At 48.2% G+C, this 27,069-nt stretch overlaps 1 protein-coding gene across 2 annotated transcripts in view; it reads left to right on the top strand.

Moving 5' to 3' along the window:
* MAP1B (microtubule associated protein 1B) overlaps positions 1 to 19,674 on the top strand; it is a 96,639-nt gene extending 76,965 nt beyond the window's left edge. For both annotated transcript variants that reach the window (XM_076065907.1, XM_032945871.2), the window contains exons 4-8: positions 5,850 to 5,990; positions 6,615 to 7,247; positions 9,475 to 13,492; positions 14,800 to 15,038; positions 15,290 to 19,674. In XM_076065907.1, the coding sequence (XP_075922022.1) occupies positions 6,780 to 7,247; positions 9,475 to 13,492; positions 14,800 to 15,038; positions 15,290 to 15,445 (4,881 nt within the window). In that variant the 5' untranslated portion in view covers positions 5,850 to 5,990; positions 6,615 to 6,779 and the 3' untranslated portion in view covers positions 15,446 to 19,674. The remainder of the gene's footprint in view (positions 1 to 5,849; positions 5,991 to 6,614; positions 7,248 to 9,474; positions 13,493 to 14,799; positions 15,039 to 15,289) is intronic.
* The last annotated feature ends 7,395 nt before the right edge of the window (positions 19,675 to 27,069 follow it).

The raw sequence follows: 27,069 nt of genomic DNA, 5'->3' as shown, positions 1-27,069 counted from the left end.
TTTCAATACTGCCAATGAATGGGTGCAGGGCGATTTATTTGTACATATTGCACGAGAAAATGGGGATAAATTATATTGAAATCAACATTTTTTATATCGTAGCCTCTACATGTCTCCCACCAATCCCAATGCGCTTACTACATATTTTAACATTCTGGTAAGATTTGGAGCCATCACTCTTCCCCAATATTCAATCAAAATTAACTGTTGAGAAGAAAGTAAGAGGCGTCATAAAAATCGCTGGGTATCTCTAAATGGATCACTCTTTATATAACATTTAACCTACTATGAGGAAGGACCATTGCCCCAAAACGTAGCCTCTTAATAATTTTCCTTTTTAAGGTCACAGTGTTATTGACGAAGGTGTTGTGATTTTTTTGCGCCTGCGCACCACTGCACAAGTACAACGAAATTCCATTGGGCTGACTCATTTGTTCATTAAAGCTTGTATTGGCAGGGCTTGCAATGCCAATAAGACTCGAACACCAACGGGACTGTGTTGGCACACACCCCCACACAGTGTTAATGACGAATGTAGCGAGTGTTTTTTTTACCAGTGCCAATGATTTGGTGTGCGGTCGCTGGGCATGTTGTGAATGACTGAGAAAATTGCATTGCAGAGTCTGTGAAATGTAAATTGTATTGCGCTGTGCCCCATGACTTTAAATTCACTGTGGGCGGCACTGAGTGCTGGTGCTGCTTTTGTAAGCAGAGACACAGGCCGGTTCTCAAGTTGCTGTGAACAGCTGGGGCGAGCCACTCTAAAAAAGCCTCGAAGAGAATTAATGAAATAATTATTTAGATGTCCTCAAAACGAATTAATTAAATAATTATTCAGATGTCCACTTATCCAAGAAATGCCCTTTCAACAGCGCGGCAAAATCCGGTCGCCTGCCTATACCAGGCAACCATCTGCATGCGAAAGAGGCGAGAATGCATCGGCGGAAGTACAGCAAATAGGTTTTGTGACCTGCCAATGTGGCGTTTCTATGGAGTGTAAATGCTTTGTGCATGTAGGTTTATTTGCTGGGCCATTCGGTTTGCCTGCCACGTGTGAAAATGATGAAAAAAGGAATTGGCCAAATATTCCTTGGCAGGTTCTGAGAAAATGGGTCTCGAAGCTCGGGGAGGCTTCCATGGGTAAATAAAGGATTGTTATTATTTTCGATGTTATCCGCGAGCCCTTTGTGCCCCCAATTCAACCAGCTTCGAGCCATAACAATTCCAGTCACTTTAAGGTTCTGCGGGAATGTTAATACGTTTCTTAACGATAAATAACAGAGCCTTGCGTGCATAAAAGCGAGAGACAATTTTGTCGTTACTCGCGTGCTTGTCGGGCTTATTAATTAGCCGGAGGGCCAAAATATTGACGCTTGAGTTTCGAGAATATAATTGATAATTGCAGCTGAGATCATGTTTCGGCTGTACGTGGCGACATACATCCTGGGCCCTGTGTTTGGGGCTCCCCTGTCCATGTCTGTAAGGTGGTGAGTTCTCTGAGACAAGTGGCCGATTGTGTTTTGTGGCTGCCTGGTCCTGGGCATAATTCAAAATAAGAGGTTTCTGGGTGGCTCATTGGACTAAAGCGCCGGTACTGAACCAGTACTGCAGAATACCATGAGTGAGCAGGGGCCAAAGATTTACACAGGAAGTTAATGGTCTGGGCTAACACACACACATGCACAAGATATTGTATATATTTGATGACATGCTCTGTCGTCTCTCTGTCTTAAAGAGCAAAGTGTGGAGGGCGTGGAAATTTTTGTTTGTAGAGTGTTCTTGAAGGATAAAGTGTCACTGTCTGCCTGCAGCCACAGCTGGGATTAGTTGGTAAACAACACACGGACCACACCCTTTTGGCTTTTGGGAGTGAGTGGATTCTTCAGCATGCACATTGCAACAGAAATTGTGATCTGGCCCGAGCACCCATGCCCCGCGTGATTAAATTGACACAATTTGATTAAGGAATGTACTTCTGGTCCCCGCTTTTACGACACAATGCGTTCCTGGAAGCCCCGACGTAAATCGGATCGTTGTAAATCAGACCCTATTTTCCCATCGACAGTAGAAACAGAAACATCAAATGCCAACGTGTTTTTCCTTTTAGAAGCCGTATTTAACAGGGTTTAATAGGTGAACATGCTCAAACACTTGAGAATAACAAAAGCTCCAAGCAGAGTAGGGCTGATGTTCAGAGGATTGTTACGTGTCGGGCTAGGGTTACTCTTAGGTTAGGCAACATCACTCAAAACAAGAATGAACCTTGCCCACATGTGAATATGCTCTGCCAGGTCAGTGAGTCACAACATGAGTCTTGTGTAGATTTTTAATCACATGTTATGATTTTATTCAGATATTGATATTTTTGTTGTCATAGTACCATGGTGACTGTCAGACACATCCCACGATATCATCGTCGAAATCGCGACATCAACACGCTCTGGCCTTCACTTAACTCACCCACCTGCCAGCGTAAGACAGTGTGGCCTTCCCTAAAGACTTCCCAACGAGCCGTTAAGAGCAAGGGCAAGCAGGGGGGGGGGGGTGACGTTTCAAACATATGTCGCCTGCAGAGCAAATCCCCCGTACCTCCCGATACCCCCTCCTCCCTTCATTGCGGTCCCGGAGAGGATTCATTCCCATGGAAACCCTGATGGATCTGATGGCTCCGTGTGAAGTGCTGCCAGACGACAGAGCTGCTGCCGCCACTGCTCCTGCATTGTCGATCTGCGGCGAGGATCTTTAGTCAATAACTAACACGGTTTTTGTTCCGGTCTGGCGAGCATGGCTGCCTTGTTTGTCTTACACCAGAGCCTTGCCCTTGATGCTTTGACCTTTGTTTTTTTCTGGCCGTTCGTGTGGCTGGTTTCAGAGGCAAGGTGTTCGGAGAACGGTGCAGCCCCATGAATTGTTCCGTTTCCTCTCCGTGATTCCAGCAAAGTCGATGGAGGAGTGGGCAGTGAGAGGGCCAGAATAAATTGTGAAATGATAAAGCGTTTCTGTTTAACGCGTCGGCACGGGTGGCATGCCAAGCAGCAATTCCATTACAGCTGTCGCTGTTGGCTGCGTCACTGACTGAAGGATTTCCATAACCGAAGTGCTCTCATTCCTCTCGTCGGACGCGCATTCGATTTATCTAAGTGCGCGATGACTTTTTCCTACGCGTGTCCCCCACCTTCCCCTCCCCTCCCCCCTCAAGCCCTCTTGCTCGCTCTCCTCTTTCTCACAGCCTCGGTGTAAGAGAGCCTTACGACACACATCATTCATAAACACCAGCAAAGCAGGGCTTGTCCTTGGCACCCGGAATAGCCAGAGCGGAGAAGGATATCGATCGTGTCCGCATGGCATCGCAGGTTACTAATGGGTGCAAATGACTTCCCCGGTCCTTCTCATGGCTTGATGGGAAAGGGGAGGGTTTTGGGACATGAATGACATTAATAATGAATAGCCTGGGTAGGGGGGGGTGGGGTGGTTCTGTAATGCACCACTAATTGTAGCCGAGTAGCCAAATCAATTATTTTTCTTGGCCTTTTTTTGTTGTTAATTTGAATAAGGCTCTCGCAGCGACAATTTAGACAGCTGCAGCGCGTAATCTGGCGTCTGCGCGAGCAAATTGCGCCTCGGGATTTAACTTAGTGCGTCCATCAAAAAAAACCACAGCGGGTATAATTTTTTTGTCGGCGAATATTTCTTCTTTGTCTGCTGCAGTGGTGGGGAGCATCTTATTCTGGGAAATGAAAGGATGCGCTGATCCGCAGGTGCTTTCAATTGATTTGCTGTCAATATTGAGTCATCAGATTGGCTTAAACAACCCCTCTGCATCTTTTGATTGCCTGTGTGAATGAATAATCTTACTAGTTCTGGTGTTGAACAAATGTCGCATGTTACCTATCGATATGTAGATCTTCACTGGATATTTGTTAAACAGAGCCTCACAGCTCATCGGATTTTTCTGCAGGATAAATAAAGATTTAGATTCTGATGTGCAGCCCTCATGTCAATCCACCGCTGGACGAAGGGCCTTTCCCATACTGCGTGCCTGTTATCGGGCTTACACGACCATATTTCACCACACTGTTTGTGGTGGGCTGGGTAAGTTAGGGAGCATAGATGTTGGATTGTCGTATCTTATTTTTGGTCTGATTTTTCTTTTTTGCGCACCGAACCTTTGCCGACAACGTAGGTATAGGCCACGGCAGCCTCTAACCCCTTGGTTTTTATGCATGGCGGTCACCCATCCAAGCACTATCCCTCTTCACCCCTACTCAGCTGCTGTGAAAAAGCGAGAAGATCAGGCACATTCCAAGCACCCCCTCCCCAAAGCTTGTTTTACACTAATGGCAAAGCTGCCATCTCATATTCCCAGAAGGCATGTGATTTTTGTACAAATGTATTAAAACATTGGCTTGATTCAATTAAACCCTTATGGAAGTACAGTGCATGTGGAACAATCATGCAAATTGACAATTGTCAGCATACTGCAATAAGCACTTTATGAAGAATGGGAGCTCTTTTGTAGGGAGCTGATTTCAGCAGGGCTGGGGGGGGGGTCACCCACTGGTTTCCACAAGGATATTTTTTGCATTACGGCAGCCCAATATTTTTCTGCTCTGTTACCAAGGACTGCCCACGTCGGTGAGATGTTGTCATTCATAAGATCGGGGGCCAAGTTTGTAGCATTGTTATAGCCCAATCCCAAATGTGAAATTTACTATCAACTGGCTTATATCCTGCTTTTTAAAGACAAGTAACAATGGGTTACATGTGCTCGTATGTGATGATGTGTCCCGTTTGTCAAAGCTTAATCCCAACCCCTTAAAAATAACTGCGCTTATCTGAGCCTCGGTTACAGAAGAGTTTCTGAATCTCAGCGGGGTATGCCTGGTTAAAAAAATCCCTGGTTGAATCAATTGCCGTGGCCACTTTTTCCATCCACTGCATCTGTGCGTGAGTGGCTATCATAGCATGCAGCCGAGCGATGGTGTAGCTTGGGGGAAGTTGATGGCCACTCATGCCCTCGTGTGCCGTGTCGACATTCATAGGTGCTCGCTAACAGCACTTGCCTCAACAGTCTGTTAAGGCTGTGCAGAAGGTCTTTGTCTTTGTATGGATGATGAAGGGTGTGGTTGAGCAAGCACGCATTTGACTAAGCATTGTCTGAGTGAGCATGTGACCGAAATGAGCAGGTTGCCGAGCGAGCTCTTGGCTGATCTAGTGCATGGCAGAGTGAGTAGTTAGCTGAGCCGTCGTGCAGCCGAGTGAGCGTGAGGTTGAATAGCGTGTGGCCGAGTCATTGCTTGGTCGGCCGAGTTCGTGTCTGGGCGGACCCTTGGCTTGAACAAGCATGTGGATGATCGAACATGCAGCTGACTGAGCATGTGGCTGAGCGAGCTATTGATTGAGTGAGTGCATGCCTGAGCGAGCATGTGGTCGCGTGAGCTCTTGGTCGAGTGATCGTGTGGCTGACTGTGCATAAGGCCAACCATGCTCCGGGTCAGGTGAGTATGTGGTTGAGTGAACATGTGGTTAAACAATCGTATGATTGAGGGAGTGTGCGTGTCTGAATCGGTGTGTGGTTGAGTGAGCTTTTGGTCGCACAATCGTATGGCCGAACAAGTGGTTTGTCGTCCGATCTTATGGTCGGGTCGAGCTTATGTTCAATGGGGTTTTTCTTGGTCAAACGAACTCTGTGCTGCGTGAGCTTCTGGTTGAGCGTTCATGTGGCTAAGTGAGTGTGTGTAGGTCAAGCGAGTGTGTGGTACAGCATTCCGGCATGTGTGTGTGGCGGGTGGCCAGTGTCTGTGGCCGGGTGCCAGCGTGTGCCGTGTGTGTGTGTTACTGCGATGCAGGTGCGTGCCCTGCTTCTGTCTCCTGAGCACCACAAGCTGCTGCTGCTCGCCGGCGTGGGCCTAGAGGACACCGGCGACCTCGTGCTGCAGGACGGCTTTTTCTCCTGCCGACACCTCCTCAACATCTGCACCGACGACGAGGTTTGCTGCTGCTACTGCTCCTTATGCGGCTGTTTTTATTGCTGCTGCTGTTTCTGCTGTTGATGTTTTTTTTCCAAGCAGCTTTGTCATCTTTACAGTATCCTGATTGATAGCTCTGCAGCTAATCATGCGTGCAATCTATTGCACGTGCGTGTTTGTGCTATAGTTTATTTTAGCTGTATGTGAGGACCAGCGATCAAATCATGTGCCCAGTCTTGTCACATCTCAGAAGCCAAGCAAAGTTGAGCCTGGGTAGTGCTTGGATGGTCGAGCTCAGCACACGTCAAGTTGTTGTAGGCGGATATGGAGCTCCATGCTGGGAAGAAGAGGAAATAGCAGAGCACAATCCATTATTTTATTGTATTTATATGCTTACACATCGGTGCTCCCCACATTCACCGACTTGCACATACCAGTGTGGTCAGAGTAAAATAACCAAACCTCACAACCCACACGGGCGTGGGCAGGCCCTCATCCACAAATGCGTTGTTGCCACGTGGTTTTACCCAATAAATAAACGCATTTGCGGGCAATTAACTTGCTTCGTAAAAATAACGCAACCTCACCTCCTGTCCTCCCACTGTCACCACCGCACACGCGCCACCCCCACCCTCCAACCGGCAGGTGCAGGAATCCCTGAGCGCCGCCTTCCCCGGGCAGCGTGCGGAGCTCACACTGTGCTGCTCCGTCGCGGACAGCGCCTCCTGGGGCAGCCTCCCCTCTGACGGCGGAGTTGTCTCGTCCGCCCTGGCCGTCGCCGTGAACCCGCCGGCGCTGCTGCCGCCCGGCATGGAGGGCGCGTGTGAGCTGAGCGAGTACCTGGCCGAGTCGTGGGAGACGCCGTCTCCGTTCGGCGTGCTCGAGGCGCCAGCGTCGGGCGGCTTCCTCAAGCTGTCACGCCCGTGCTGCTACGTGTTCCCCGGCGGGCGCGGGGACGCGGCGCTCTTCGCCATCAACGGGTTCACGCTGCTCGTGGACGGAGGCTCGGAGCGCCGTGCCGGCTTCTGGAAGCTGGCACGCCACCTGGACCGGCTCGACGCCCTGCTGCTCACGCACATCGGCGCCGACAACCTGCCGGGCGTGAACGCGCTGCTGGAGCGCAAGGTGGCGGAGGCGGAGGCGCAGGGCGGGGAGGGGGGCAGGCCGCCCGGGGCGACGTCGCCGGAGTGGCTGCGCAACCTCGTGTCGCCCGAGCTCGGGGTCGTCTTCTTCAACGTCCCCGACAAGATGGGGCAGTCCGGTGACCCCGCCGCCAACGTTAGTTTTTCATGCTCTACGTTCGGCCCATTGTGGTTTGTGAAAGTGAAATGGGCTGTGTGGCTCAGAGGTCCGAGCACTGGGCTGGCACCTCTTGAGATCCTCACCTTGAATCTTAAGTTTGACCCGCCTGTGATTAAACCCGGTTTTCAAGTGTCGGGAGTGGTTTGTCGTCTAGGCCTGGTCACCAATGATCGTACAATAACACCCTCAAACTCAATTGGGTTTTGCACTTCATTTGCCTCAAATTCAGCTATGAAAAAAATATATAAAAAATATATATCAGGTTAAATAACCTTAGAAAACAGATGTGCACCATGCTTCATGTGTTGGTTTTCTCCTGGTACTCCAATTCCTCCAATGTAAAAATACTCAAAAGTGAAAGGACATAACACAGTGCCATCTTGTTAAAGTATTTTGAGACTTGGTGAAACTTTGGCAAAGTAAAGGACTATTACAGTGCTCTGTCTTGGTATGGGTTTTACTAAAGGCACTAATGTTAATATTATCAATCTACACTTGTTCCTGCATCTCTTACACCTTTTTGCGATGTTGCAAGAAAGAGTCACATTTTGCTTAAGCCTATTTTTTTTTACTCTGCTGCGCAACCGAGTTCTGTCTGTGGAAGTCACGAATGCATCATTTGATGGGTTTGGCAAAAGTAGGCGATAGATTAAACTGAATTGTGCAGTAGCAGGCTTTAGTATTTTGCATGCTTTTCTTAACGACGCATTGTTGCCTTTTGCAATTTTAATTGAAAATTGACGTGTGTTGTGAGTCCATCTCGGATTACATTACGTGTAAATGTGTGGTAATTTCATTTTTTATATATATGTATATTCTGTAAGGTGCCTGATGGGTAGCGGATTTTGAAAGAACATTTTCTAAAAGGGTTAATTTCATATATCTCACTCTAATTAAAATTTTTATACATGTCCTTGAGAAACTTATTTTACAATAGTATATTCAGATGCTTTCAATACGTTAATGAAATAATGGCTGATAATCTGGATATATATATTTGAAAAATAACATTCTCTCAAAGCATGAACAAAAACATGAATGGAAAGTTGGTTATTAGCAATATTCTCTGCATCTTAATGGAACGACCTGTGATATTCAATTATCTTGGCATGGAAATGAAGTTAATCGGAAATTATACACTGTGTAGTAATGTGAAATCAGTTTTGTGTTTTCGCTTCGTTTAACGTGATATTTCCAATTAAATTCTAATAATATAGGTGTGTACGCACTGAGGCAGTGAAACTCTGTTGAGGCCCTGTCATGGCAAAAGCAGCAAGATGATGTAGCACCACGCAAACCTGGCTGCTTTTTGTCTCCCCATCACTAGCGCGTCACTCGCCAGGTATTTATTTTACATCACGTTAACCTAGGAGGGGGAGACCCAAAGCCAGGTTCAGACATGGGCTCATCATCTTCAACATCGGATATAGACTGCCACTTGTAATTTGCATGGCCAGCTCTTATATATTATGCTCGTTGAAATTAGAATATTTCCCCTCACTAGACAATGAGTATTCACACAGTTAATACCCATATTTTACTGATAAGGGGCCATCCATTAAGCACATACGCATGGAGGGGGGAGGGGGGGTTAACCCAAATGCGTACGCTTGCGTATGGGGGAGGTCTACTGGCAATGTACGTACGCATAGGGAACTGGGGGTGGGTGGGGGCTGAAGCCGCGATAATAATTTGTCTACATTGGCCTTCAAATGAGTTAGATAGTTAAACACGTTAATATAATAATAGGGTTTTTCCCCTTTTTTCTGGCAACAAAACTGAATCCTTTTTACAAGGATTCATGTCTGCATTAACCACAATACCTGCAGTCAAAATGCAAACAAAAAACATACTATGATAATATATGCATTGTCCTTGGAACTGATTGGTCCACACCAAGGGACGGCTTTCTTTTGAGCCTCGACCCAATTGGTGCTCGACCAGATGACGCCAAGAGGCGTACAGCTCAAAGACAATGCACTATCAAAGTAAAGTACCCGTGCGTACAGGGAGGGGTCAGGTTTTGACGGATTTTTGCGTATGTACTAAATGGATGGCCCCTATACCTCTGTGCCTGAAGTAACAATTTGTTCAACTAATACCTAATCGTAATAAAGTGGCTGTTGGCTTGATTGTCTCTTATCATTGGCCTTGTCACTGCACATTTGACATACCGTCTAACTTTACTTGCTTGTGTCGCCAGGTGAGACGAGGGCTGGACGAGGCGTGCGTGACACTGCAGCACCTGAGTCAGCTGGGCATCCAGCCCGAGCCGCTGTTTCGCACCAACAGCCCCACGCTGGAGCCCATCATCCTGTTCCAGAAATTGGGCGTCGGGCGGCTTGAGATGTACGTGCTCAACCCCGTCAAGGACAGCAAGGAGATGCAGTTCATGTTACAGAAGTGGAACGGCAACAGCAAGGCCAAGTCGGGCGTCGTGATGCCCAACGGCAAGGAGAGTGAGGTGTCGGTGCCGTACCTAACCTCGGTGGCGGTACTGCTGGTGTGGCACCCCGCCAGCCCTACAGAGCGCATCGTGCGCACGCTCTTTCCCGGCAATGCCCCGCAAAACAAGATCCTCGAAGGCCTCGAGAAACTTAAGCACCTGGAGGTTCTCAAGCACCCGGTGGTGACGCAGCGGGACCTCGCATCTGGTGCCGCGGCCCAAGCGAAGCCCTTCCAGTTGAAGCCGAAGAACAGGACTGACAGCAAGGAGAGCCTCAAGATGTCCTCTCGGTCCGGAACGGCCAGGGAAGCCAAGAAGGAGCAGACGGCAGCGATGGTGAGGGTAGATTCTAAAACGGAGTTGGCTAAAACGTCCAGAGCCGAGAAGACGCAGGCCATCCCTGCTGCTGTGAAATCTTCAGCTGCTGGACGGCCCGACACTGGCAACAAGGCCGGCGCTGAGAGAGCCAAGGCTGAGGTGAAGCCCAAGGTGGCCAAGGAGCCAGCAATCGGTAAGGACAGCAAAGATAAACTTCAGAAACCTACAAAGAAGGATATAAAAAAAGAAGAATCGAAGGACGACAAGAAGGATGTGAAGGATACAAAGGCAAGCAAGGAAGTAAAAAAAGATGTTAAGCCAGTGAAAAAGCCTGAGCTGAAGGCCTCTGCGAGTGACACCAAGAAGCCCATTGGCAAGACGACCGCGCCGCGTAAGGACAGCGCCGACATGAAGAAGCCAGTTGCCTTAGCTGCGAAAGCCACAGAGGCGAAGAAAACTAAAGTGCAGATAAAACCTGCGAAGCCAAAAGGGAAAGCTGATCAGATTGTCACTGCCGCGAAGGAGCAAACTCCGATCTCTTCGCCGGAAGATCTCACCAAAGATTTTGATGAGGTGAAAAAGGATGGTGTCGAATTCAAACAGTCGACGGAAGAGATCATCCCAAGCCCGCAGGAGGAAGTGCTTGTTGTGTCGCAGAAAACGGACAACGTTGGGATGTCCTTGGTCTCCCCTGATGAGGGAATCACCACCACGGATGCCGAACCGTCTCCTCACGAAGAGGAAACGCCTTGTCACCGGGAAAACTCTGCACACCTGGAGGGAGAGGAGTATGACGTTGGAGGTAAATGTCACATGGATGCGAATGGCGGAAGAGAATTGGCGTACCAGGGCGGGAATAACGTCCACGAGGCACCTGCCGTTACAAAAGCGGAGTCTGCTGACAGTGATTTGGCGGATGATGACGAAATGCTAAGGGAGGATGAGAGAAGTGATGATGATGGAGAAATGGTGGAGGAACCAGAAACTGCTGAAGCTTCTCCTGTTGGGAGTCCAAAAACTGGTGGAGCCGTTTTTGCGAGCTCACGTGCAGAGTTTGATCCTGATGTTCAAAACAAGTCATTCCCCCCCGTTTCGTCAATGTTGGATGGCGATGGCCTTGATAAAAACGTGCTGCAATTTCACCAGTCGGATAATAAAGATTGGGCTCCTTCTGAGCACAATTCCCAGCATTTCCAGCAATTGGATAATGAAAAAGGTGCCTCGCCCCACCACCACACTGCTTCTGATGTACCTTCCCAAAGTCAGGATGGTGGAAGTCCAGCGGTGGAAAGCCCTGAACATATCCGGGGAGAAGTGAACGTGGACACATTCACCACTTCGAGCGACATACCTCTCGACAAGACTCCAGCCAGCGACCGCAGTGTAAAGTTTGACCTGACGCCAATGGAAATTTCCCAGAAAGGAGGGCTTCTCAGTAATTTAGACGACACCCTCCCTGCACTGTACGAACTTCCGTCTATTGGCAGCAACATATTCGGAGGTGGAGTAGAGGAGACCAGGTCCTTGTCGTCTACGCCGCTGAGCGCAGGAAACACTCCGTACACGCAGTCACCGCTGGTGGAGGATTCCTTGCTGGTCGAGGGCTCCAACAAGGTCACCAGTGTCCCTGCGCTGCCAAAGTCGCCTCACAAACTCTTCCCGGAAATGGCCCTGCACTCAGTCAGCGGCCACGAAGAGGCCTCCGCGGTCAATCACGGCGAGCGGAGTTCCGACGGGCTCATCGTCGGCGTGCTCGAGAACGGTTCCACGTTCAAGGAATATGAGAAAGACGGCTTTGCGTCGGAGGAGATCGTGTCGGGCGCAGTAGTGGACGGTGCCAGCCATAAGGTTGCAACAAAGTTCAAGGAAGCGGTGCCACAGGAGGCGCACTTCTCCCTGAGCCTCTCGGGGAATCCCTTCGAGGAGGCACGCGCCCCGCTGATCGAGGTGTCACCGACGCGCGCTGATGACACGAGCCAGCTGTTCTCGGCGCGCGAGGAAAGCAAGATGTCCATCTCCGCCGCCTCCCTCTCGGACCGCTCGGTGACGCCCACCACCGACGAGGCCGCCATTATGGCGGCAGTGTCGGCCTCCACGACGTCATTGGCCACGAGCTCCTTCCTGGACCCTTTCACGGCCGCCACGACGGGCGACGAGGTGTCTCCCTCCCTGCACGCCGAGGTGGGCTCTCCGCACTCCACCGAGGTGGACGAGTCTCTCTCCGTGTCCATGGAGCAGGTTCCAGCCTCACTGCCAGACCCTGAACAGTCTCACCGCGATCCATCGGACCCACGGCCCATGTCCATCTCCCCCCCTGAGATGTCGCCGCGCCCCTCCACCCTGGCTGAGCCACGGGGTGCCCTCGCCTCCATCGCCTCCATCGCCTCCAACGGCCCCACCGAGGTGGACTTCAGCCCCTTCGACGTCGACGTCATCACTCCGCAGTCGCAGTTTTTCCAGGGTAACAGCCCGAGCCCGTCGAGCTCTGCCACACCGTCGCCTGTGAGGGTCATGTGCTCCATGGCCGAGGGCCTGAGCGAAGCGCCGCACCGCGATGCTGAGGCCGACATGGAGGAGAATGAAGTGGATGTAGAGGAGGAGGCGGCGCCACCATATGCCCGTGCGTTCGATGGTCTTGGAGGCCCTAACAACCACAACGATGAAGACAACGTGGACGACGACGACGACGAGGAGGAGGAGGATGTTGATGAATCCCCGCACGATGTGGATCTCTGCCTGGTGGCGTCTTGCGAGTTCCAGCACCATCGCGAGGGGCTGCAGCACAGCGGCGTGACGCAGAGCCCTGTGGATTTCTCAGACGACAGCGAGCACTCGCAGGACAGAGCCAAGCCGGCGGACAGCTTCTACAGGCCGTCGAGCAATCAGTACAACTCGGGCGGCCTCTCGTTCGGACCGTCCCCGGCCGAGGAAACGCCCCCGACCTCCGCCAGTGAATCGCTACCGACGCGCAGCGATTCCGACATCCCTCCCGGAACAGAGGACTGCACGGCGGAGGCCGCCCAGGACTCTGAGGATGACTCGGACTGCCTCCCGAGCGACAAGACGTCCTCGGACAAGAGCAACAAGTCGGTTAGGGTCGACGCTCGAAGCAGGATCGATGCGTCGCCTTCGGCTTCTGTGGACCCCTTCCCACCGCCCCCGGACCCAAACGTCTGCATGGCGGACCCCGAAACCCAGGCGGCTGATTTAGATAAGCCGTCAAAGAAGGACGGCAAGAGGAATCCAAAGGCAAGTGCAAAGGGCGCCAAGAAACCAGATGGTAAAGCGAAACCGAGCGCCGCTCAGCCCAAGGGCGCAGCTGGAAAGGAGAAGCCTACATCCAAGCCGAACAAAGTAGCTGAAACCAAAATAACCAAGCAGGACAAAGAAGCCAAGAATGGAGTGAATGTCAATGCTTCCCGGGGCGGTGCTGGACAAACAAAGGCCACTGGAACAGGTAATTGTGAGTAATCAAAATTGCGCGTTTGTATTCTGATGAATCGGCAGTTTGGTCAACTGGTTTTACAGAGCATCAAGTTCGCAACAGTGATGTCTTGAATGCTGTCATGAATGCTTAATTGCCACCAATGGCTGGGTCATTTTTCTGAAAATATTTACACACAGCATGACCGTGCTTCCTACGAGCAACCTATCTCTATACAGAAGCAGCAGGAACTTTATGTTTTGATTTAAAGCTTTCGTGACTGCAGTAATTCATATTCTTTGCTCTTTCGGTAAAATCACGTTGAAGGGAAACTAAATAATAAAATATATATAAAACAATACAATTCTCACGACGTTTCGACTATAACACAAACGGTCAGCATCACACCTGATGATGACCGTTTGTGTTATGGTCTTGTTTTATATATATTTTATTATTTTATTGTTTCCCTTCAACGTGACTTTACCGAAAGAGCTAAGAATAGGAACTTTATGGCTGTTTTTAAAGATGCAGATATCGGATCTTGGCCCAATCATAACTAGTGCCTCAACTAGATTCCTAATCCTTGAGTAACTTCTGAAATCTCTGTTTCCTTTATAAATCAGCCAGTGGCTGTGAAATGTCAGAGAAATGTCTGATCAAGGCTTGATGCCATCGTCAGTTTGAAGAACTCAACTCGATGAGGTTAAAGTCTTGAGGTTTAGATCCCAAAATATTTTAATATGTATAAGTTTTCTTGCCAAGGCGACAATGATTACTCCCGAGAACCACAATGATGGTCTACATGTACATGTCACCTACTTGTTTGCACAAAAAAAAGTGTTTTAGCCATATATATTATGGGGGAAAGTCCTGTTAGTAAGCACCTATTAAGGACAGCTTGACATGTGAGAGAGTGGCATTGTCAACACCACATCTGTTATTTAAGTTTTTGAAGTGGATGAAGTGTTCAAATTTCTACATGAGGGCAATGCATTTTGTTGCTCAACACTACAGCTATTCCACCCAATGTTAAAATGTTCAGATTTATACAGCTATCACTACAGTTTAATTATTTAATAAATTTCACACGTTTTTACACCGTCTGAGAATATTTATTGTTACATCTCTCTGAATTTATAATGTGTAGTTGTGCAAGGGCACTGCTATGTTTAACCCCATGGCTTAGCTCTGCTCCGTACGCAATAGTTTAACCAAATCCATACTGTCGCAAAATAATCAAGCCTCTCTGCAGAGTGAAACACCCTCGTATATTCTCAGCTGATCGCGGTTACCTGCCACAGCCCTGTTTAACACGCTTCTCATCCCGCTGCCTTCAGGTGCTGGCAAGCCGGCGGGCCTGCTGGCGTCCTACCCCTCGGGGCCGCCCGTCTACGTCGACCTCGCCTACGTCCCAAACCACTGCAGCGCCAAGACGGCCGATGTCGAGTTCTTCCGGCGTGTGCGCTCGGCGCACTATGTGGTGAGCGGAAACGACCTGGCGAGCGAGGAGCCCAGCCGCAGCGTGCTCGACTGCCTGCTGGAGGCCAAAGCCCAGTGGGGGAACAACGCCCTGCAGGTAACGAGGGCACGAGGGCTCGTCAGTCACCGCGCGGTGCGATCCAACAGACACAAAGACACACGCGCTTAGGGCTGGAATAACATTTTTATCGTTCGATATTTCGATATGTGCGGGGTACAGTCATCGACAATGCTTAAATCTAAATTAACGCTAGTCTTAAATAACCAAACTCCTTGCATTGTCTTCCTCCCTCGACCTACAAACGCCCTCCCTACCCCCATCCCCCTCACCCCCGGCCAACCCGGCAGGTGACGCTGATCCCGACGCATGACACGGAGGTGATGCGCGAGTGGTACCAGGAGAGCCACGCGCGGCTCAAGGAGCTGAGCATCATGGTGCTGGCGAGCAGCAGCACAGTCGTCATGCAGGAAGAATCGTTCCCCGCCTGCAAGATTGAGTTCTGAGCCTCGCCCAGCAGCAGAGCGCCGCGCGATCACCAGACCCCGATTACCCGTTAACGTCAGGTTCCACCAACGACGTTCCATGGTGCCCGGCCATGTGACTGCTGCTCGCTTTGGTGATGGTAAACGATCGTGCCGAAGGTGACGATAAGGCAATGGTAAGATGATGATGATGATGGTGGTTTTAATGCCACGGCTGGACCAATGGTCTATAAAGAACCCGACCTGTCAGTGCCCACTTAAGTCACTTACCCAGCAGCAGCCAGAGCAGCCTGAGTGTCGAGTAGTTGGGTGGGCAGCAGTAGACCCAGATGTGATGTAAGGAATTCAAACGGAGGTTCAGGATTAGGGTCCCGGACGGTCGTAATCTAGGCCTGGTGGTCGCACCGCACAGCTGTGGCAGCTTCTTGGCCCAGCGAGACAGGGCTTGCATCGATATGATATACACGCATTTTTTCGTGATTGTTTGCGTTTTTATTTTTAACAATTATTTCATTAAAGTGTTGTAGCCCAAGGACATTTTTTTTTTCCTGGCAAGCATCAGAATTGTGAGTGATTTAAATGATGGGGCAGAGAGTGAGGAGATGGACAGGGACGATGGAAGTGGTAAAAAAATTATGTGTGCTCGCTTTTTTGAAATGAACAAATTTGAAAATGAGTTACGCAAATTGGTCAGTTGGGGATTGGGAACTCTGACCGTCCCTTACACTGAATGCAGGCAACATCTGCTTGCCTCTAAACTTGACGTAATTTTGACAGCTCCCCCTTGTAAAAACAAAAAAAAGGTGTAAAGTTAATAAATATGAAGTGCAACTTAGGAGGACCAAACTTGAATACATTTTTTTATGCAGAAAAGCAAAAATAAGTCTGGCAATGTTATTATTTTTTTGCAAACTGGCTGTTGCCAGTTGTGAACAAGACGAAAGCGTAAACATAACTACAATCATATTGTTGAGCATTTATGCCATATGCCACCTCTCTAATTAATTATCCTTAAGTAATTCTACTTGGGTAAGTCTGGCTTTTTGGTAAGGTGCCAGAGAGAGAATGATATGCTTTTGCACACATACATTTTGTTTTTGCAGAGTGGTCAAGTGAACGGTTTGCTTAAAAGCAATTCTCCTCTTTGATTCAGAAACGTGGCTTTTGTCAGTTGCTAATGTCGCCTTCTCAAACAAGGTAATAACTTTTTGTATTCTTCACTTGCTGTCAAGTGTGCTTCGGCCATGTGGTGTCCGTGCTCATTTATACCGGAGTTTGTGGTCACTCGAAACGGGTGTTGGGAGATTTCAAGACACTAAATGGGTTGATTTAGGATATACCTAATCACTTTGGAAACTGTTAAATGTGCACTAAAGTACATTGCAGCTTGATAGTTACTTTACAGTTTGCTTAGGCATATTGCCTGTGATGCAGTGTTCGCAAGGGTATGTTTTCATTTGTTATTGTTTTGTAATACCTTTGTGTGGTTAGAGATGTTTTGTATAGTTTTGTTTAAGGCACATTGGTTTTTCTACGGTTGAGAAACTTTGAAGTAAATGAAGGATTTGGAGACTCAAAGTATTTTTTTTGCTCTGCGATGTTGATGCTGATGAGGCCGGAGTGACCATTTCTGGATTTCAGTGTTTTTCAAACAAAGCCATGTCTTGGCTGAGAGAAAATCTTTAATATTTATCAGGATCGAAATCTTTATTTATTCTGGAAAAAATACGACGAGCTATGAAGCTCTTTTTCACAGATGGTCCAGTGGAAATTTATAGCAGCCAAATAATCTAAATGCATGTTTCTAAATGTGGGGGCAAAAACCGGAGGACTCGGAGAAAAAAACCACACGGCCACTGGGAGAACACGCAAACTCCAAATATACAACAGGCGCCAGGGTCGGGATCGAACCCCTGACCTCCATACCAGGCGAGGAAGATAAGGCTGCAGACGAAAACTTATCGAAGCATAATTTGAAAGTAATGCGAATTCGGAATATTCTTCTGCGCTGTATATTTACAAAAAAAAAAGTAAATTATACTTGCCTCTGAAAAAGAGCGAGACTCAAAACATATTGCTGTCCGTGCCATACTCGGTGAGATGGATTCAACGCTGAAATCCTTTAAATGGGCTCACATGCTTTATTCAGTTGAAAATTAAATGCTCAGAACGGGTTCATTTAGTCATCACCTTTTCATAGTTAAATTTAACACTACATTTTTTGCCATTAGTTCTTAACATCCGTAGAATAATTGCAACATACTTAATATAAAAAATAACTGTCATGCTTAAGCTATAAATGTTACTCGTAATGGAAATAAATTGTTGCTGCTTCAGTAACTTCAGTAAAATTAAAACTGTGGAGAATCATTTGTCAGGAAAAAGTCAATACTTTGGCTGACATGATACCAGTTCTTGCCAAAGGACTTATTATGAGAATAAACATTTGCATATTCCCTGTGCATTTGAAATAACTTTCTCCCATCTATTGATAAGATTTGTGTGCACGTGTAGCTGCGTGTGTAGCTGCGTGTGTAGCAGTGGAACACATGTTATAAGCGTTTATTGGAATATGGGGTAGAGAACGGGGCTGGCTACAAATTCAAATTCCCCCCTCATTGTTCGTCGGACCTGGTGAAGGCTCACACAGGTTCACCACCCGTTTAACGGTGAAGACTTTGGGGGGGGGGGATGATTGCAGTCGATGTGTAATATTTGAGACATGAGCTGTGACGCTTGAGCATCGGCTTACGCTTTTGGAAATTGTCAAAATAGTGCGTGACTTCTATTTGACATGAGATGACGCTTTTGCGAATCTCGCAATGTGCAGTTGCCCCCCCCCCACTGCATGCACATGGCAGGCTCAGCGGAGTTCATCTCGGCACGAGGGAATCGTGATGCCTAGACACTGTGCTTGGAGGCGATCGTGATGCCTAGACACCATGCTTGGAGGCAATCGTGATGCCTAGACACTGTGCTTGGAGGCAATCGCAGTGCCTAGACACCATGCTTGGAGGCGATCGTGATGCCTAGACACTGTGCTTGGAGGCAATTGTGATGCCTAGACACTGTGCTTGGAGGCAATCGCAGTGCCTAGACACCATGCTTGGAGGCGATCGTGATGCCTAGACACCATGCTTGGAGGCAATCGTAATGCCTAGACACTGTGCTTGGAGGCAATCGCAGTGCCTAGACACCATGCTTGGAGGCAATCGTGATGCCTAGACACTGTGCTTGGAGGCAATCGTGATGCCTAGACACCATGCTTGGAGGCGATCGTGATGCCTAGACACCATGCTTGGAGGCAATCGTGATGCCTAGACACCATGCTTGGAGGCAATCGCAGTGCTTAGACACTGTGCTTGGAGCCTCGCTGCAAGCACCATGTGACATGCGTAGGAGTGCAGCTGACATTTACTAATGTCGCAAACTCACACTACACACGTAAATTATATTCAAACGTACATCAGCAAAGTTAAGAATGTTTCACGAGAAAGTTGCCTTTCGGCTGGACGGCATGTGAATTTGTCGTAACCAAAATATGTTTTCATACAATGCAGATCAAATAGAGAGTAGATATTTGAAGTCGTCGTCCGGGCTGACGAGCTGCTGAAGTGATGCTACTCTTCAGCGCCGACGGAAGTAGCACAAAGCAGCGGAGAGATGTCGTCGTGTTCCGCTGTCACTCCACACGGATACACTAAGCCGCTGTTAAACCATCCCGTGTGGGAGCCACCGAAAGTGCGAGGAATTTCGAAAAGTTAAACGAGTTAGGAAGCGACGGAGCGCAAACAAAGCTGTGATGCAATGTGAACAAAACAAATTGACGTTGCAACAATAATGCTGTGACAATTCCATCACGGTTTGGGGTCACGTGTTTTCATTACCAATGTAACTTTAATGACGTTTTTGTTCCTTTTACGTAATGTCTAAACTAAACTGCTTTGGTCAGTCGTGCATGCTGTAATGTATCTTCATCTTGAAGTCACTCTTGCTAATACTATAACAATGCGGCATAACGGTAGACTCGGTGCTGCTGTTTTGGTATGATGTCGAGTCTTTTACCACTGTATTTTGTAGGAAGTGCTACTTCCCCCTGCACCCCCTGCCGCTCCCCCCCCCCCCCCCCCCCAGTGCTATAGTTGTGAAGTGCTGTGCAGAAGCGTTCCTATTTCAACACCTGTTCAGTCTTTGTTACAGTGTATAACACAGTACTTTTGCCTCTCAAATAAATTATTGCAAAAACGGTGCTTTGGTTCTCTCTCTCGGGCGCTTTTCCTCGCAGGTGCATTTGACTTTCACCTCCGTTGAGTTGACAATAAACGTCTCGCTCGCAGTGGGGGGGGGGGGCCTCCTGGCTCTAGGAATCGAAATTGCTTCTAAGCACGGTGTCTTCCCACCCCTCAAACCCACCCCCCCAAGCTACGACCAGGCCTGTCCCCCAACCCCTCCTTATAATCAATCCCTGTTGTTCTGCTGTCGTCAAAACTACACCGCCACTTACAATAACCCAATTCTTCATTTCAAATCGTTATCATGCTTTGTACAATTGTATAATTGCTGTGAAGCGCCTTGGTATAAAAGGCACTTTCTAGCCGTTAATATCACCACTGCTGAGAAAAGGGGAGCCCTCCCTCTCAGGGTCGTGCACTCTCAACGATCGCCTGCCACCTCCGTCCAGTGCACTCCCCCATATATTCTCGGCTCGTAACCACTGTCTCATCGTTTTCTGTCTGCCTCTTTTCCTTATTCCTTTCATCGGCCTCCATCCCACTGTCAATCTTGCCCATCTAGATGCCCTGCCCAGCTGAATACATCAACACGAATTCATTCGTGTTGATGTTTTCCAGGCTAATGGAGCTGGTCTGTTGGCATGTGCTTGAGAAATTGGCACCATTCCATTGCACCCAGACGTGGTTTTCGTGACGCACCATTAACTCTTGCAGGTATGTGCACGTGCATGCCTATTGGCCGGCGCTCTGTTGGTTGACGCTCGTGGCATTCTTCGCACGTGTGGTACGAGTCTGAAGAAATTCACCTGTACTTGGCGATCGATGCCGACTACACCGACCACACCATTGCAAGGCCCTGACCAGGTCAATAGAATCAGCTCAGAATGGAATCCTGTCAGGATATAGAAGAGCTTTGTGCATTGTTTAAGTTTGAGCGTGCTCTTCACGAGCGCGCAGTGGGGGTAGAGGGATTAGATACGTTGGCCAGAGAACTTAATAAAGAGGCAGATTCATGAGAGACCAGACATTCATTCAGCGTTCACATGACCTGCAATGCAAGCGGCTAGCGTGCCATGCCGCGGACGCTATCCATTCCTCCTCCCAGTTTTAATCTGTTGTTAATTCTGCGCCTGCTGTTGTGCGGTGTCCTGAGATAATGATGTCTTTAGACGCTATGTAAAGCCACGACGCACGCACACAAACGCACGCCACACACGCGCGCACACGCGTGTGTGGAATGCGGTGAGAGGAAACGCAAGTGGCCAGATCTAAAATAGCCCGTCGCCGCAACATGAGTGAAGTTCCCCAATCCTCTGGGCGGCCTCTGCTATGCCTCGAACGCTGTTGCCGAATGTCCCTTTGTGCCCACGAGGTCGTGTCACGGCACCGTGGCGCGCGTCGGGAATGTGGGACGAGCGGGAGCTGGCCGCGCGTCTCCGGGGACCGATTCTCATGCACGTGTTTGGAGCACTGAGCGCCCCCAGACCCTGGAGATTCGGGGTTCAAGCCCCCAGGTGATCCCCTTTACTCCTCCACCCCCCTCCCCAATTCAATCAAAATCTAAAAGTGAGTTCTAAACTGCGGTCGTTTTTTGGGTCTCACAAATCAATAATTCCTGCAAGGAAGCCCATTTGAAAAGCAATAGATCGATGACGTTAAAAATAGTTTAATAAATCAATCGACGACCTTTAAAAAAAGATATCGATAAATCAATATATGATTGCAAGGGTCTTGAGGAAAGCGAAGGTTATGAGACAATTATTCTAATTTGCACAATGGCGAAAAGTATAATGGTGCCGATGTTTTGAGGAAAATGGACAAATTATCATTCTAACCGATTCCATGCATGTAGCAGCAATAATGATCAAAGTCGTTTCCGTCAACTCCTTTATATATAGCATACAGAAATGAACGCCAACATCCCTCCTGTTAAAATGTGCATGGCGGTCCTGAACCCGTGGTGAAATTCCATGTCCTAATGACAACAGCAGCCATTCCTCCCATGGGACACCCACTCTTGACTTCCCACAGTGGTACAGAGTTTATCTATGCCACAGGGATGATTGGTTGAGTCGACCTTTGATCAGCTTTGGAACTCATGACCTCAAGGTACGGTTGATATCTACCGAGGTAAAACACCAGGGCATAGAGGATATTTTATACTACTATCTATGGGGCACTTTGACAGTATCGAGATGATAAAAAAAAAAATTCATTTATCCTACACGGCAAAAATACAGCTGCTAAGATATTTAAACACCAAATATGGTAAAGCCAATGATTTGTTGTGCTGTTCGCCTTTTGGCGTGCTTTGGTCTAACTGGTGAGACATGAACTAAGCTGTCTCTGGTGTAGGCCAATCCGTTTCAAGGAAAATTCATACCTAATTGATAGCCTATTTGTTTGCATGTTTTTCTTCCAAAAGTATGTCTGGTTGATGCAGATTTAATGCATTGTAATAAGTGTCTTTGGTGTTTCAACATCTTAACACCGATATTCTTGCTGAAAAGGGTAAAGCCTATTTATTTTTTTCCCATCATCTTGATACTGGCAAAAATGGTCCCATGGACATGATTGTCATTTACCTTCCTAGTCTTTAGGTTATTATCCACTTGTGTTTTCATGCATTTAAAAAAAAAGTATTTTCTGTCATGGTTTACCACTTTGAAGCAGGCTTCAATGAGAGGTGCTTTGTGTATCACAAGAAGGACGGTCAGCGATTTTTTTTTAAATATACAATTCAGCGATGCGTGATTTTGCATGCTGACAAATACGGCCCAAAGAAGAATTCGGCCATTGTGAGCCGCTAAGAAAGCGCTGCTCAATATGCAAAACTTGCGAGTCTCGCTTCTTTTGAAAGCCGCGCGGTCTCGCGGAGTTGCAGGCCACCGCTTTGGGGAGCGCTAATTGGGGGGGGTGGGGGGTGAGGTCAGTGCTTTGTCGAGCCTCGGTCTGCCAGTCTTTGCCACCACATTAACTATGAGCTCACTCAATAGACAACTCAGTGCATACAACGCAGTGGTCCATACCATAAACCTTTTATGCTTTTCCACCACCACCAATGTACAATTACAATTGCAACACATTCGTCAATAACTCTGCACCTCCGATTATCACGGTTGACTACATACGGTGCGAAAGAGGTTCAACATACAGGGAAACATATGTATAATAAGTGACGTTTTGAGACTGATCCTAAACATAGAGACACGAGAATTGGAGTGGGAAATAAGAATTGGAGACAACTTTCACCACTTTTACACCAATGTAAAATAGTTTTGCTTCAAGATGATATTGTTCAAGAACACTTTTTCTATGGTTACCAACAGATTAAAAACACAGATTTAAGGAAGATTAAAATATATACCAGAGTTTGAGCAGTGACGTCGTGTGTCGTGCGCCTAAGCTATGAACCTGGCCACGCGAGTTGCGATTTCCAGCCACGTTTAAAAGCAGCGGCGGCTCTGGGCATTACCGTGACCAATTCGCACCGATCAGCATTGGGAAGTATGGTCAAACAACCTCCAGGCCTTCAGCAATGGATTGATAAAGGGGTGCACATTACAAAATGTATCACAGTCTTGTATCGTGCCTTTCTATCGGTGCAACATCTCGCTGTCATGTGCCATTCTAATGTACTTGAGATTTCATTCGTCGACGATGATAGCACGCACATATTTTTGACCCGTGTGGTTTATGGAATAGATACAGCTCCAGAAAGGATGAATATGCTTTAAAATGTAACTAAACAATTTCTATTTTACCAGGGAAGGCCCACTGAACTGCAGAGTGCTATTTCAGAAGTGGTCTGGCCACAAATGATAGCTCAACAAAGTGGCTTATCATGTGCACATTTATAGTAGCCAAATACTCTAAATCCATGTAGATTCTAAATATTGAGGGGAAAACCGGAGGACCCGGAAAAAACCCACGCGACCACACAGAGAACATGGAAACTACAAACACACAGCCATCAGGGTTGGGATTGAACCCACGCTTTCCTGCATACCAGGTGAGGTAGTTAACATCTCGCCACCGCAGCGCCTATAGATACAACTTCAGAAAGAATATGCTTTAAAATCAAGGGTGGGCAGAGAGAAAGGGAAGTAAGGAGCTGGGAGGCCAGGGTGCTCTGCTTGAGGGGAGGTGGAGTTTGGGAAGAGGCATTACGCACTCGGCTGAATAGCAGAGTGGATGGGGAGAGGGCCTTTTAAATGAATCTTGGCATAAGTCCAAGCATGAAGTCACGGGTCAAGATGAGTCAACCGTAACCCCCGCTTGAAACGATCAACATTCATTCATCATAAAATGTTTATTTATTAAACGGATTTCCAGAAATGGTGCTTATTTTGTGACCAGTTCGCCACCCCCCAATCCCTGCTGAGTTTACAGAGCAAAGCAGAAGGGAAAATGTGCCGCGCACTTCACGCATTGAATACAGATCAGCGCTCGGTTATTAGATTTTGTTCGTTTGTTACACGCCAACAAATGCCACTGCCATTGCAATATCGTCTCCAAACAGTGAATTTTAATTAGCTTTAACCGCAAACCAAAATATCAAGGAGACTTTTCTGTTCCGGGATCCGCCTGAGCCGTCATGGAGAGCTTACTGCCTGTGCTTTTAAACCACAATGAAAGCAACGTGCAAACGCTCCGAACGCCTGCCCGCCGGTCGCTGATACTCGGGAAACATAAAGCGCTCGCCAAATATGCAGTCCCCAGCAGGCTCCAGCAGTTACAATGTGGAAAGCACTTAAGACTTCCTGCTGCTACTCGGCTAAACCCACGCAACTTAAAGACTGTCTCAACATTCCTATGTCATGTTCCAAAAATGAATACCAAATTTGGTCATTGTTCTTACAACCGTGGTTACTCCACCATACACACGCGCGCGCAACCATGAGCGGCGTCTGCTTTACAAATCGAGGGACCCTGCCGCGGGTGTAAAAGGTCAGCGCGATGGACTTCAATCTAGAGGTCCCCGGTTCAATCTCCTGGCAAGGACAGTTGAGACAATGGTGAACGCTTTTTAGATTCCCTCCCCTGCTCACCGCCTCTGTCTGCCCAGATGTGCCGTATACTAAATGGATGCACATCGCATTGATTCATGCGTGCTAAAAGTTACACGCAACAGTTGGTTTTAATCGGCGGGTCAGTGTGTGGTGGGGTACATCGGGAGTAGTGTACTCCCACGTCTTCCAAGATGTCTGGCCAATATTGAGAGTCGGTCTCGAGAGCTGCCTCTGATTGGTAAGCCCTTTCTCCAGCAGTGCAGTGAGTGAGCATTTGCAGGGTCTGCACCTTAGTACAACGGACACTCACCTCCGCTTTGATTAGGGAAATCATATTTACGAGTTAGACATAATGCGTGGAAGTGTTTTTGCTATTCTCTCTTTTTAACTCGGGGCTCCCTTGAAAAGCAAACCCTTGGTATGAGTGGGGTTATTACGTGGGTTTGCAGGCCACTGGGAACTGGGGGTGTAATAATGCGTCGATTCGTTGCGATTCTTAAGGCCATATCCCACCGAGTCGGTGTTTTGCCATTCGTATGTTTTACCGAATGGGTTCACGTGACCCCTGCAATCATTCGAGGTTCTACCATTCACCGTAATGTAAAAACAAGATTATAGAATCACACCTTCCGATATTAGAAAGCCACTGGAGCTATGCACAGCCGATTTGTACGGTTGGCTATGTACGGTGCAAAAGAAGTACAACATAGATACACCGCATCAGATAACTTGGCGGGTGGTAAGTCATTGCATCCTGAATAAGATCCTCAGCTGAGCTGTAAGTCCAGCATGCCGGTATTTGTTACAGACACATGGAAACTTCTTCTTTCGTATGGATTATTAACAGCACATTTGTTATCCACTCGTTTGTTAAGAAACAGAGTGGATCTCGTCCATTCTTCCTTTACAGGAGTGGAGACAGCAGGTGTTTACAATGTGGTCGATGATCTGTATGGATACTAAGGCTCCGAAACGTCCCCGTGTCTGGAAGGGCGACCTGAATAGTGGGTGGGGGCTGTGAGCAGTGGGTGGGGCTACCTGAGTATTGGGCAAGGAGGGGCTACCTGAGGGGTAGGTGGGGCTACCTGAAGGGGGGGGGGGCTACCTGAGAAGTGGGTGGGGCTACGTGAGGAGTGGGTGGGGCTACCTGAGTATTGGGCAAGGAGGGGCTACCTGAGGGGTAGGTGGGGCTACCTGAGTGGGTGGGGCTACCTGAGAAGTGGGTGGGGCTACCTGAGGAGTGGGTGGGGCTATTTTAGGGGCGGGGGAGGCTACCTGAGGAGTGGGTGGGGCTACTTGAGGGGCGGGGGGGACTACCTGAGTGGGTGGGGCTACCTGAGGGGCGGGGGGGCTACCTGAGGAGTGGGTGGGGCTACCTGAGGAGCGGAGGGGGGGCTGAGTGGGTCGGTATCAGAATCGGGAGGGGCGCTGTGATACAATAAAGTACGGACTGTGACGGAATCACCGAATCATGCAGATATTAGCCAATGAAAAAACGGGACGTGTCACACTACGTTATACTAACCAATAGGATTGCTAGATCCACGGATCTATTGGCAATGTATCGACACGGTTATTAAAATCCGCAAATTACGATCGACTTTGAGCGTGCTTGCTGGATAGATTGAGCAGAATCGATGCACTTAACCTCTATTCACGATCCACAAGACTATATATGGACAAAACAACGCCCCTTAGTGCGAGACCACGCCTACTTTATTCCATATATGGGGGGCAGATATATACAAAGACTCCTCTACTCACAAACAAGTTCAGTTGTTCCGTCGTCCAACTTTACTCCTGTCGATTCCAAACATGTTGTACAGCATGTACACTAAACACGGGGACTGGCTTTAAAAGTTGTATAATCTCCTGTAGATAGATGCCACTGGCTCTTCACGTTCTGCAGATGTAGATGTCACCACCGTCACCTATCGCGCAGCGGTTGAACTCACGACTCTCGGTCCGAACAGCCAACTGGATATTCGGACAGGTTTGTTCGTATATCCGAAAGTTCGTAAGTCGAATGTTCCTAAGTAGAGGAGTCTCTGTACGTACGAACGCCCGACTTACGAACTGCGCTGCTCCGTACGTGGGTGAGGCTAGCGACTGAGTGGGCGTGATTATGTAATAGTGGGCGTGATTATGTAATAGTGGGCGTGATTATGTAATAGTGGGCGTGGCGGATGGTGGTGAAGGGTTGCCAGCTTGCCATGTGGCATGGGGAAGCCTCACCAATTAATTCGGTAGGTCCCTTGAACAAATATTATATGCTCGAACGGACCGACTCACGCTTTTTAATAAATTAATCTGGCGACTGCGATGAGCTTTCAGCTGGTGCTCGTTAACAGGAAAACTTATCTTATTTCAATGCTAAATTCGCCTAGTTATTTCAATGCTA

This window comes from Petromyzon marinus, chromosome 1, assembly GCF_048934315.1.
Source record: "Petromyzon marinus isolate PM22_M1 ecotype Great Lakes invasive population chromosome 1, UKy_Petmar_22M1.pri1.0, whole genome shotgun sequence".
In the NCBI taxonomy this organism is placed as follows: Eukaryota; Metazoa; Chordata; class Hyperoartia; order Petromyzontiformes; family Petromyzontidae; genus Petromyzon; species Petromyzon marinus.
This window is presented reverse-complemented; position numbering and strand designations above follow the sequence as displayed.